Source organism: Erinaceus europaeus, chromosome 17 (genome assembly GCF_950295315.1).
Source record: "Erinaceus europaeus chromosome 17, mEriEur2.1, whole genome shotgun sequence".
NCBI lineage: Eukaryota > Metazoa > Chordata > Mammalia > Eulipotyphla > Erinaceidae > Erinaceus > Erinaceus europaeus.
Window position 1 is genome coordinate 43,571,906 of NC_080178.1, and position 14,265 is coordinate 43,586,170.

Here is a 14,265-nt window from a genome sequence, read left to right on the forward strand (position 1 = left end):
CGAGGAATAACATCATTGCAAGTCTGGCCAGCTCCTCATGGGGCGTGAGTGCTTCCACACTACGATCATCATCTCTGGCATTATGCTATTCCACTGCAGAATACTGTGCCCCAGTATGGTTCCGTAGCCCCCATGTCCACTTGGTCGATTCCAAATTATATTCCTCCATGAGGATAATTTCTGGAACCATCCATTCCACCCCATTTCCATGGCTGCCAGTTCTTAGCAACATCACCCCGCCAGATATTCATCAGGATGCGGCATCATCTAAGTTCATTTCCCACGTCTACGCTCGACCGGACCTGCCAATATACGCGGATATCTTCACCCACCCTGTTCAACGCTTGACGTCTTGTCACCCAATCTGGTCCCCTATGCCTACACTGAACTTCTCTGTTCCAGTCTCTTGGAAACAGAGCTGGCAGTCAGCTGAGGTAAAGAACAAACACCTCATCACAGACCCCTGCTAGCGTCAACCCGGCTTTGACCTAGCACGTTATGACTGGGCTCTCCTCAATCGATATCGAACAGGCCATGGCCAGTGCACCGTTATGTTCCATTGCGGGGGAGCCAGAGACGACCCGAACTGCCCCTGCGGCTACAGACAGACTATGACCCACATAGTCAACGACTGCCACCTCTCCAGATTCAAAGGAGGTCTCGAAACTTTACATCAGGCTCAACCTGATGCTGTTGACTGGCTACGGAAGAAGGGCAAACGCTAGTAGTAGTAGTAGAGAACTGAAAGCTGAAATAGCTGAACTGAAGAAAGAAGTTGATGGAAGGGAAAGCAGACTAACAGAAACAGAAAACAGAATTACTCAGACACAGCATGAGTTAGAGAGAACTACTAAAGATGTGAAAGACCTCAAAAAGAGATTGAGAGACACTGAAAACAACAACAGAGACATATGGGATGATCATAAAAGAAATAACATTTGTATAACTGGCCTGACAGAGGAAGAAAGACAGGAAGGGGAAGGAAAAATTCTAGAGAAAATTATAGAAGAAAACTTCTCAGACCTGAACCACAGAAAGAACATCAAGATTCAAGAGGCCCAGAGAGTTCCAAAAAGAATCAACCCAGACCGGAAGACATCAAGACGAATCATAGTCACAATGAGAAGAAGTAAGGATAAAGAATAAATCCTAAAGGCTGCAAGAGAGAAACAAAAAGTCACATACAGGGGAAAACCCATAAGACTATCAGCAGTCTTCTCCACTCAAACTCTAAAAGGCAGAAGAGAATGGCAAGATATCTATGGAGCCCTGAATGAAAAAGGGTTTTAACCAAGGATAATGTATCCTGCTAGACTTTCATTCAAACTAGATGGAGTCATCAAAACCTTCTCAGACAAACAACAGCTAAAGGAGGCAAACATTACCAAACCGGTCCTGAAAGAGGTTCTAAAAGACCTCTTATAAACAAGAACATCACTATAATACTTGCAATATATCAGAGCAAACAAAAATTGTTGAACAATGGCACTACAATACATTAAATACATAATATCAATAAATGTCAGTGGCTTAAACTCACCCATCAAAAGGCACAGAGTGGGGAGATGGATCAGAAAACATAACCCAATCATATGCTGCTTGCAAGAATCCCATCTGATACTACAAGATAAACACAGACTTAAAGTGAAAGGATGGAAAACTATCATACAGGGTAAGTGACCACAAAAAAAAAGGCAGGAACAACAATTCTCATCTCAGACACAATAGATTTTAAATTAAATAAAGTAATAAAAGATAGACAAGGACATTGCATAATTGTTAGAGGATCAAATCAGTCAAGAAGACTTAACAATTGTTAATGTCTATGTACCCAATGAGGGACCATCTAAATACATCAAGCACCTACTGAAAGAAGTTCAAAAATACATCAATAGTAATACAATAATAGTGGGAGACTTTGATATCTGACTCTCAAACGTAGATCAACAAAGCAGAGAATCAACAGAGATAGAAGATAATTAAATGAAGAGATTGACATACTAGACCTCTTGGACATTTTCAGAGTCCTTCACCCCAAAAAACTGGAATACACATTCTTTTCAAATCCATATAGCACATACTCAAGGATAGACCACATGTTAGGCCACAAAGATAGCATCAATAAATTCAAGAGCATTGAAATCATCCAAAGTATCTTCTCACACCACAGTGGAGTAAAACTAACATATAACAACAAACAGAAAACTATTAAAAGTCAAAGAACTTGGAAACTAAACAACATACTCCTTAAGAACCACTGGGCCAGAGAGTCAGTCAAGCAGGAAATTCAAATGTTCCTGGAAACAAATGAAAATGAAGACACAACCTATCAAAATATTTGGGACAGCTAAAGCAGTATTGAGAGGGAAACTTACAGCCATAAAAATCACATATTAAACAACAGTAAACAGCTCAAATGAATGACCTTACTGCACACCTCAAGGACTTAGAGGAAGAGTAACAAAGGAACCGTAAAGCAACCAGAAGTACAGAAATCACTAAAATTAGAGCAGAAATAAACATCGAAAATAAGAGAACCATACAAAAGATCAATGAAGTCAAATGTCGGTTCTTTGAAAGATTAAACAAAATTGACAACCCCGTAGCCAGACTCTTCAAAACAAACAAACAAACAAAAAAAAAAAAACAGAGAAGACGCAAATTAATAGAATTGTAAACTATAAAGGAGATATCACGACTGCCACCACAGAAATCCAGAAAATCATGTGAAACATCTATGAAGAACTATACGCCACCAAGCTAGAGAATCTGGAAGAAATGGAAGCATTCCTAGAAACATATGCCCTCCCATAACTGAATCAAGAAGAACTACAAAACCTAAATGCATTAATCACAGACAAAGAAATTGAAACCATTATTAAGAATCTCCCCAACCACAAAAGTCCTGGACCAGATGGCTTCACAAACGAATTCTGCAAAACTTTCAGGAAACAGTTCCCATGGTTTTTAATATTTCCATAAGATTGAAGAAACAGGAATACTCCCTTCCACCTTCTAAGAAGCCAACATCACCCAGATACTAAAAGCAGATAGGGAAACAACAAAAAAAGCAAACTACAGACCAATATCTCTGATGAACATAGATGCCAAAATATTAAACAAGATCTTGGCAACCGGATACAGCAGCACATCAAAAAAATTGTTCATCATGAACAAGTGGGATTCATCCCAGGAATGCAAGGCTGGTTCAACATCAGTAAGTCTATCAATCTCATTCACCACATCAATAAAAGCAAAGCCAGAAACCACATGATTATCTCAATAGATGCAGAGAAAGCCTTTGACAAAATCCAACACCCATTCATGCTCAAAACTGTACAAATAATGGGAATAGATGGGAAATTCCTCAAGATAGTGGAATTCATATATAGCAAACCTACAGCCAACATCATACTCAATGGAAAGAAGGTGAAAGTATTTCCCTCATATCAGGGACTAGACACGCCTGTGCACTGTCACCATTACTCTTCAACATAGTATTGGAAGTTCTTGCCATAGCAATCAGGCAAGAGAAAGAAATTAAAGGAACACAGATAGGAAGGGAAGAAGTCAAGCTCTCACTATTTGCAGACGATATGATAGTATGCATAGAAAAACCTAAAGAATCCAGCAGAAAACTACTGGAAGTTATTAGGCAATATAGCAAGGTGTCAGGTTATAAAGTCAGTGTACAAAAAACTGTGGTATTTCTCTATGCAAACACTAAACCTGAAGAAGAAGACATCCAGAAATCACTCCCATTCACTGTTGAAACAAAATTAATAAAATACCTAGGAGTAAAGCTGACCAAAGAAGTGAAAGACTTGTATACTGAAAACTATGAGTCACTCTTTAAGGAAATAGAAACTGATACCAAGAAATGGAAAGACATCCCATGCTCATGGATTGGAAGAATTAATATAATCAAAATGAATATTCTCCCCAGAGCCATACACAAACTTAATGCGAAACCCATTAAAGTTCCAGCAAGCTTCTTTAAGAAAATAGAACAAAAATACATTCATTTATCTGGAACCTGAAAACACCTAGAATTGCCAAAACCATCTTGAGGAAACAAAATAGAAATGGAGGCAGAACACTCCCAGATCAAAATATATTATAAGGCCATCATCATCAAAGGAGCCTGGTACTGGAAGAAAAATAGGCACACAGAGCAGTGGAACAGAATTGAAAACCCAGATCTGAACCCCCACACCTATGGTTATCTAATCTTTGATAAGGGGGCCTAAAGTATTAAATGGAAGAAGGAGCCTCCCTTCAATAAGTGGTGCTGGGAAAACTGGGTTATAACATGCAGAAGAATGAAATTGAAACACCTTATTTCACAAGAAACAAAATTCAACTAAAAATGGATCAAAGACCTGGATGTCAGACAGGAAACTATCAAATACTAAGAGGAAAACATTGGTGAAACACTTTCCCACCTAAACCTCAAGGACATCTTTGATGAAACAAATCCAATTGCAAGGAAGACTAAAGCAGAAACAAACCAATGGGACTACATCAAATTGAAAATCATCTGCACAGCCAAAGAAACTATCACACAAACAAAGAGATCCCTCACAGAATGGGAGAAGATCTTCACGTGCCAAACATCAGACAAGAGACTAATCACCAAAATATACAAAGAACTCAGCAAACTTAGTACCAAAAAAGCAAATGACCCCATTCAAAAATGGGCAGAGCATATGAATAAAACATTCACCTCAGAGGAGATGCAGAAGGCTAACAAACATATGAAAAACTGTTCCAGGTCGCTGATTGTCAGAGAAATGCAATTAAAAACAACATGAAGACACCACCTCACTCCTGTGAGAATGGCATACATCAAAAAGGACAGCAGCAACAAATGTTGGGGTGGCTGTGGGGACAGAGGAACCCTTCTACACTGCTGGTGGGAATGTAAATTGGTCCAGCCTCTCTGGAGAGCAGTCTGGAGAACTCTCACAAGGATAGACAAAGACCTTCCATATGGCCCAGTAATTCCTCTCCTGGAGATATACCCCAAGGATTCCATAATGCCCAACCAAAAAGATGGGTGTACATCTAAGTTCATAGCAGCACAATTCATAATAGCTAAAACATGGAAGGAACCCAGGTGCCCAACAACAGATTTTCAAAGCCTGGACATAACACTGAATAAAATAACTTGAATATTAAAAATATACATAACTCCCCAAACCTATGGACATCTAATATTTGATAAGGGGGCCCAAAGTATTGAATGGAAGAAGGAGACTCTCTTCAATAAATGGTGCTGGGAAAACTGGGTTGTAACATGCAGAAGAAAATTGAACCACCTTATCTCACCAGAAACAAAAATCCACTCCAAATGGATCAAAGACCTGGATGTCAGACTGGAAACTATCAAATACTTAGAGGAAAACATTGGTGAAACACTTTCCCACCTAAACCTCAAGGGCATATGCGTGTACACCTATGTTCAGCAGCACAATTTGATATATATAGGAATAAAACATAGCTATTAAGCTAAAATTATTATTCCCATAATTATGGGAGATAGAAGAACACAGAGTGCATACTCTCCTGATTTACCCCATGTGGATATTTTAATTTATGTGCCTGGTGAAGAAGTGCCTTACCTCTTTGATATGGAGACATAGCCTCACACTGTATTTCCTTTGTGCTTGCTCTCCTGGCAGTTAAAACAGTGGCTATAGTTGCTACCCCTCCCTTCCCTCCACATTGCTAAGCTAATGGGCCCCAGACAGCAGTGCTAAAGGTTAACTGATGACTAGGGAGTAAATTGAGCTGTCTCTAGACTGATGCATGCCAGGCACTAGTTCTCCCCTTTCTTTACGCACACCACAGATAAGGAAGATGTATAGCAGTAACCAGAAAGATTGCCTTTGTCTATTTCTGCCTACTTTTTAATAATGAAAAAAACCTGCTCTCTCCACCCTCCTGCTGAGGGGAACCTCAGTAAAACTGTGTGCTTTTCAAAGGTGCAGAGAGAACTTCCCAGAGTGACATGGAGTCTCTTAAACACCGGTGTCATAAAGTCCTCTAATGAACCAAATACTGGATCAAGTCTTGTGCTATGGGGATCATTTATGTAACATAATGAGTCCACCTTCTCTGACCCATCTTGGAAGGAGATAGAAGGAATTTTTTCCTGAGCCTGACATCTAATATGCAGGCTCTCTGGGGATTTTGTGTCATTGTTGGAAAAAAAAGACTAGAAAGCTAGATCAAGGAAAAGAGTAGGGAGAAAAATTTTTATTAGATGGTAAGTTCAAGGCTTTAGTCACTGAGCACCCACCAAGGAAGTCTTCCACTAGCATTGCTTCCAGGGAGCCTATGAGTTATCCAGGTCCTGGTCTATAGACCAGGTGTAACTCTCCTCTCTCCTTAGTCTCCAAAAACCTCAAACTGTGGGTTCAGGTATAGCAAACACAGAAGCTTCAAAGAGTCATCCAAACAGTGTTCCTTCCTTCCCTAGATGAGTGCAATACCCCAGAGGTTCCATCAGTGTCTAACAACACTGGCCTCCAAAGTTCTCTGCCAAGTACACTTTGACACCACTGTACTGGATCTGGTGACAGAACTAGAAAAAGGATGTTCAAACTGAAACCAAAACCCAAAGTCATCCCCACCCACCCTGCAGAAGAGTACCTTTTCAGACCTCAGTTTAGAAGAGACCAGTAGCAGTCAGATTTAGCCTAAAACGAGAAGGAGAGTAAGTCTGTGACTTTTGCATAACCAAATCCAGACACTCAATCCTGGGAGACAGGCTTATTTCAGAATTATCAGGCTGGCTGGGGTGCTGCTCAGAAATGAGAATTCTCCTAATGTCCTATTCAGATCCAGTGAACAATATTTTGGCCCATTCCTAGAATTGAATTCAAGTTAAAAAGCATCAATGAAACACTAGACAGTAGTCTGTGACTTCTGCAAAACCAAGTCCAGACACTCACTCCCAGAAGACAAGCAGGCTTACTTCAGAATTATCAGGCTGGCTGGGGTGTTCCTCTGAACTGAGAATTCTTGTGCCCTATTCAGGTCCAGTGAGCAGACAAACATTTTGACCCACTTCTAGAACTGAATTCAAGTTAAAAACCAGATTGTATAGAATTACTGAAAATATCACACCAAAAGTCAAATAGGCAAAGACAATCTTCAAGGTAGGGCAAAGATTTTAGGTATCATCTCCTAAAACCAGTGGGAAATGTGACAGGGTCACACTTCCCACTTCCTTAACATAACTGACTCCATCTTAACTTAACCTCAACCTATTCAACCACTTTACTTGCCAAGAAAAAAGTAGATACTAGTGTTCTGAAATTATTAATTGTCCATTGTTAATTGTTTCTGTAACGGGTTGTCCTGACTGCAGCAACAGACCACCCTAACCACCACATGTTGGGCTTCTGTAACCTAGCTTGCTTTTGCACCTGCCCCTATAAATGGCTGTGCTACACTGAGCTCCAGACAGCACTATGAGCAGTACTTTTAGCTGTTGAGTGTAGTCACCAGTGGCTTAATAAAGACTCCCAAATTTCTGGGAGTTGGGTGGTAGCACCACAGGTTAAGTGCACATAGCACAAAGCTCATGGACCGGTGGAAGAGTCCCGGTTCTAACACCCAGGTCCCCACATGCAGGGAAGTCACTTCACAGGCAGTGAAGCAGGTCTGCAGGTGTCTTTCTTACCCCTCTCCCCCTCCTCTCTCTATTTCTCTCTGTCCTACCCAGCAATGACGACATCAATAATAGCAATAATAATAGCTACAACAATAAAAAACAACAAAGGCAACAAAAGGGAATACATTAATTAATTAAATAAATATTACAAAAACAAAAAGGCTCTCAAATGTCACTGAACTGGCCTCGGGTGGTCTCTGACGTGTACCTCACAACAACCTTACATATAGTATAGTAGCCAGAGGAGCCTTAGATAACAATCTTGTAACAACCCAAGACTTAAAAGACAAGCTCTAGCTAGCCATCAACTCCACCACAGCTTGACTGGCTTCCTTCCAGCACCAGAGAAGCTCACATGCCCAGGTGGCACTTAAAACTGGAAACACTAGACCTTCTGAAGGCAGAGAGAGGGGGAACCTGTGTTTTATTACACGGAGAGTGCTGTTACTGTGCAATGAATCTGGCCTAGTCAAACAGAAACTCTGGGCACTCACTAAGCTGAGAAAAGACCCTCGATCCTGCTATCTCTCTGACACCTTTCCCAGGGGACAGCTGTGAGAACAGTTTTCTGAGTTGATGTGCACACTGCACAACAAGAAGAATTGTAGCCACTTCTGCAAAACAAGGGGCTCAGCCTATCAAACCCATCCTGCTGATGGCTGTTCATACATCCTTTGATCTAACACATTCTTGAGAAATCCAGTCTTGGGGGCCACAGGAAGAAGTATGAAGGTAAGAAAGCAAAAGGTAGGAACAGACCCATGGTGTCATTCTAGGAGCAATGTGATCTGTGCATGCAGTGTGCCAAGGCCAGCAGTTCGGTATACTACAGTGTGGGAAAAAAAAAAGTATTAGAGGACAAGATTCTATGGAGCTATCAAAAGCTTAAGGAGAAAGAATTAGTGTTCAAGAACCAGAACCAGGTAGTGCAATGCTTTGATTGAGAGGCGGTGCAGTGGGCGCAGCAGACAACGCCACTGTAGATGTCCCTCGAATTTCTGCCTGAATGGTGCCAAATTTCATGTGAGAATGAAGACTGGGTCATGGACAGGTTTCTAGGAACAGACTAAAGGCATGTTTGGTGCATTACATTTAGGAGCTGATGCTACTTTCTGATCTCCTCACAGCTTATATAAATGCATTGGGGAGGGGTTTGGAGGATAAATGGAGGGTTTACTCTACTATGTTGTATGAGTGCAGGGAAGAACATAGACAGCCACAGATTTTCATGTGCCATTCTGCTTGGCTTCCTTGGGCAAGGCCTTGAATTTGAATAAGAAAGACCTTGACTGAAAAAACTTCTCCTCAGCTAGCAGAAAAAATTCTAAACACAGAAAAGCCCAATCAGTTTGTGCCAGGAGCCATTTCTCTGCTTTATAGATGATAAGCTTTGAGACAATGGAACCCCTCAAGACAAATGTTAATTCCCCCCTGGGCACGCCATTTCCCCTTAGGTAAACCATTTATCAGTAATCAAGTGAGTCAACACAAGTGAGTCAACACACAGTTTGGTTCCTGCCATTTGTTGCAAGGAACATTCCGCTTTGAAGTTTGCTCCCCCTTCCCCTCCTCCAGCATTCCCTCTCCTTCCCCAAAGCCTTATAATGACTGTATTCTCAATAAAAATTTACAGCTTGATCAGAAACTTGACTTGCTGTCGTACTCTCGTGTCTCATGTTTCTTCATTTCAGGTTTCATTGGGTTCCTAGCCCCTGTCACCGCCCTGCTGGTCGAGGCATTCTGGCGCCCGGAACGTGGGGCAAAGAAGCCTTCTGGACCTAAAAACTCTGCTTATCGAGAGGGTAGGCCTACCCGAATTCACTGAGTCACCACGGCCCGAGGAGGGTAACGCAAAGACTCGCATAGATCGCCACGGAGATACCCGACCGTGAGTCGCATCTGGAGGAGAGTGTCACAGCAGCTGAGGTAAGCAATACCATGGGACATGAATTCAGCAAACTATTTATTCATTAAAGGACTCAAGGAGTCACTCAAGACACGAGGAACTAGGGTTAAAAAGAAAGAATTAAAGAAGTTTTTAGATTATATTGGAAATATTTGCCCCTGGTTCCCCCAGGAAGGCACTATAGATGAGAAACGTTGGAGGAGAATTGGTGACTGTCTTAATGATTACTATCAGTCTTTTGGTCCTGAACGTATACCTGTTTCGCCTTTTGTTACTGGAATTTAATTAATGATATCTTAAAAATCTATAATCACCCTGATATTAAAAATCTTATTACAGAGGGTGAAAAGGTCCTCTGGCAACTTTCTAGTCCGCTGTCCAGGACAAAGTCCCCATCCCCATGCCCTTCTGTGATTATTGATCTTGATCCCCCAGTACCCAGTCAAAATAAAAGCCTCCCAGCACCCATTGAAAGTAAAAGCCCTGTTCCCCTCCCTACAGTTTCCACCTCACTCACTAAAGTTCCCTTTATTGACCCTCCTATTGCTAATTCACATGAGAATGAAACCCAGCATTCTTTCCCCCACCTCTATCCAGTTTTACGAAACCCTCCCTCTCCTGAAGCACTTCCCGCAGAGAATGAGGCTTTGCTAGAAAAAGAGGCTGCCAGATACTACAATCCCGATTGGTATCCTCTTCCCTTTAATTCCCCTCCCTATATCCATGCCCCTGCCCTCCAGCCTGATGCTCTCCTTGACAATCCTTCTGTCAGGTGGGCATGCTCAGGAGCCCTTCCAGGAATTTCCACCCTCCGCAAGGTCCTTGCTGACCGGAGAGAGCAGCTTCAATTAATGAAAGAAATAGCTGCAGTCACAGAGGAGCTTACATTTTTAGCCTTACCAAAAAACCCAATCCCTAAAACTAAAACTAAGACTAAACCATCCAAATCAAAACCGGTTTTGGCTTTCCCTGTTACTTGGAGCCAGGCTCAAACTGGCTAACCCTAACCCCTTCACTCTTCCTTGTCCAGACTGCCTCCCTATACCACCGCCCCTCCGTTTTGTGCTCCGGTCCTTGACTTGGCCAATAATACTGATTTGACCACTTTCTTTAAAACTGTAAAATGTACCTTAGCCCAGAAAAAGAATTCCAAAGATTTTTCTCTGCGTGGCGGAGGTAAACTAAGCCCGCCTGTTCCGCCCTCCCAGCCAATCATGGCACAGAGCTACTGCTCCACAGATTGGCAAATTCAGTCAGTCAATCATTCCCCTAAGCCACAAAGGCCCCTCCTTGGGGGGGGGGTAGAGAGTCTGTGAATTAAGAATCCAAAATCCAAAGCGGTTTTTCAAAGGGAAATTTTTCCTTTCACCAAGAATGTATGTTTTAAGTCTGTGCTAACCTTGTTTTCATTAATGTGTGTTAACCCCTAAGTAACTAAAGTTTGTTTTAAGTTTTAAATAAGATTTAGTTAAGCTAAATGTGGTTTTAAAGATCCTGACTCATAGAGTTGGCACACCTTTACCAGAGTAAAATATAGGACAGTTTCGTCCTTCTGATAGCTAATATCAGCATCAATTCATTAGTTAAAAAGATTTTCTGAGATATCTATGCATGGTAAAATGCCTCTACAGTCTCTCTCACTCTTGTAAAAATTGTAGATATTACCAGCACCTCAATATCAACTGCCACTGTTTGTTAATTTAATTCCATGCATAAAATGACTTTCTAATAACCCAGTCAGTGTAGAGCAGTGGCCTTGCCAGGAAAAAAAAGGGTTAAACGTGCTATTCCTGGCCTGATAAAAAAAAAATTTTATTCAACAGATGTGATTCAACAAAATTATTTAGTGTAAAATGGTCATATAAAAGAAATGTTAACAGTAAAAATTTATTTTAACATTTCAGCTATAAGGTTTATCTTAGCTTTTTAAGTTACCTATCCAAATCAAAGTGAAAGATCAATTAAGTTGTGTACCCACCCTTGTTCATAGCTGCCCTAAGGGTGTGATAGCTTTGTGATAAACAAAGGTCCTAGCGAACAAAGTGTAACATTTTACTTAAAATTGTTTTTAAGACTGGCTTGGGTTAGTAAAAGATAACACAATCGTTATGTTAATTATTTACATGCCAGAGGCTCTTGCACTGGTTTTCCTCTTTATATCTTTCTGCTTTTAAAAATTATCTGGTTTGATTTAAGACACTGCCAGAGGTTTATTCTTGATAAATTAAGGTAATACATTGTGTTTTTGGTTTGATAAAAGATTTGTTTTGACAAATCCTGATTTAACAAAATTAATATTTTGAACATTTAAACTATGAGGTTTTATTTTAACCTTTTAAGTCGCCACATTAGAGTTCTAATAAACAAAATCTATTAAGAGTTTTATATCTATGCTTACTCATGATAGCCTTGTGATGAGTAAAGATCTTAGTAAACTAAAGGTATAATAGTGTGCTTAAACTGTCTAATCAGTTTAAAATAATGCCAAAAAAATGGTAAACATTTTATCATGTCAACACATTAGGTATTGACTTTCTATAACATATTGGTATATTCTAATAAAGAGCCTTCTAAAATCATAGAAAAAACTCAAGTCAATTCTAACCATTAGATCATCAATTAACTTGGTACAAGTTCTCTCCCTAAGTAAATAATTATAGGTACATCTGCACATGAAGAACTGACTGCTCATATGGTAAGATTTAAAACTAAACATTTTTAATTATTTATTTATGGGTGTGTGATGACTCCTAAAGTCACTCATATCCTAAAATTTTTCTCATTTTTTTACAAGCCTCTTAAAAAAATTTTAATGCTTGACCTGCCATAGTGAGAACACTTTACTGGCTCCTACATTGTTTAATTAAGATCTTGCTATTCAGACTTTTAAGATTAATCTCCATTGATAAAAGCCAATGCTCTCTGACAGATTGATGTAATTCACCTGCCCATGTTTAGTAAAGAAAAAAAAACTTTTTTTTCTCAGTTGATATTTTTTCTAAATTTGTATGGGCTACAGCTCAAACAAGAAAAACTAAAACCCTTAAGCTTAATTAATAAAAAAGAAGGGAAATGCACCCCCAAGTATTCAGTTGGCTAAAGTGTCAATGAAGTAACATACTAAACCTTTTTAATATTTACAAAAATTTGAATTGTCCATTTATTATATCTCATTGACAAAGCCACACACTTTTCCAGTCATAGAGACATATTCTTTTTCTCTTTTTTCAACACTGGATGTCCATGTTTGTTTTCCTTTTATTATGGTGGATGACATTGCTCTTGCAAAATCCACAGAGTCCCTGTTGACAAGTCCTTACCACAAAGGACGCCATGGCAGTATATACTCCAGCTAACCTCACCAGCTTATCCAAGTCTTCTCTCTTTTGCTGACCTACCACTGCTGACTTCATCTTTGCATGTTTATTGACTGCTCACTTTTCTCAAAATATTCCTCGATGTTCAAGGAACCTCACCTTGACTTCTAATGTGTATGCACCTCCTCTGTGTTTTGGTAAACACCACCCTATATTTTCATGTCAATTCTTCTCTACCTGGTCCTTGCTTCCTAGTTTTGCTTGTTCCACAGCTGACCAGAAGAAGAAAATTTCATCAGTTGGCGCTGACCAGAAGACCAGACGTTCTGTTTCTTCCCCTGGACATCACATCCACTGACTGCTTCCCTTAGACTTGCTGGTGGCACGCTAGGACACTCTATATATTCCTCCCATGAATTTTCTGACAAATTACAACAGGTTATAGACTCCACCATAAATAGTCTTGAGTCACTACAGAGCCCCTTATGAGAACCTTATTAGTCTTTTGTTAATGATTACCTTAAGACCCTTTATTTTTAATAAGATTACTGATTTTATAAAACGGCAGATTGACTCCTTGGCATCAAAACCTTTGCAAATACATTATCACAGACATTGAGACAATGGAACCCCTCAAGACAAATGTTAATTCCCCCCTGGGCAGGCCATTTCCCCTTAGGTAAACCATTTATCAGTAATCAAGTGAGTCAACACAAGTGAGTCAACACACAGTTTGGTTCCTGCCATTTGTTGCAAGGAACATTCCGCTTTGAAGTTTGCTCCCCCTTCCCCTCCTCCAGCATTCCCTCTCCTTCCCCAAAGCCTTATAATGCCTGTATTCTCAATAAAAATTTACAGCTTGATCAGAAACTTGACTTGCTGTCGTACTGTCGTGTCTCATGTTCCTTCATTTCAGGTTCCATTGGGTTCCTAGCCCCTGTTCACCGCCCTGCTGGTCGGGGCAAGTTTGGACTCCTATAAAACATAGTCTTTGTAGAAAGAAAGATAAGAATATTAGTAGCCCACACAAACAGAATTACATTTCCAGCATGTTTTTTATTTATTGTCTTTTTCCTTGCAAAGTTGAGACTAAATGCTGAAAAAGAGAGGTTCATGAAGAGAGAAGACTAGTGGTCCAGGAGGTGGCATAGTGGATAAAGCACTGATTCTCAACCATAAGGTCCTGAGTTCAATCCCTGGCAGCACATGTACCAGAGTGATTTCTGTTCCTTTCTCTCTTTGTCATTGATAAAAATAAATAAATAAATAAATAACATATTTTTATAAAAAAGAATGCAGTCTGTAAATTCAGCGTTGCAGAAGTTATGAAAGCACACAAGAACCAGAATGCCACTTTT

General features: G+C 40.1%; 1 protein-coding gene across 1 annotated transcript in view; it reads left to right on the plus strand.

Moving 5' to 3' along the window:
• The window catches only part of LOC132533989 (NADP-dependent malic enzyme, mitochondrial-like), a 205,211-nt gene that overhangs the window by 38,669 nt on the left and 152,277 nt on the right, over window positions 1-14,265 (plus strand). The window contains exon 5 of the mRNA XM_060177415.1: window positions 2,467-2,471. Within this exon, the coding sequence (XP_060033398.1) occupies window positions 2,467-2,471 (5 nt within the window). The remainder of the gene's footprint in view (window positions 1-2,466; window positions 2,472-14,265) is intronic.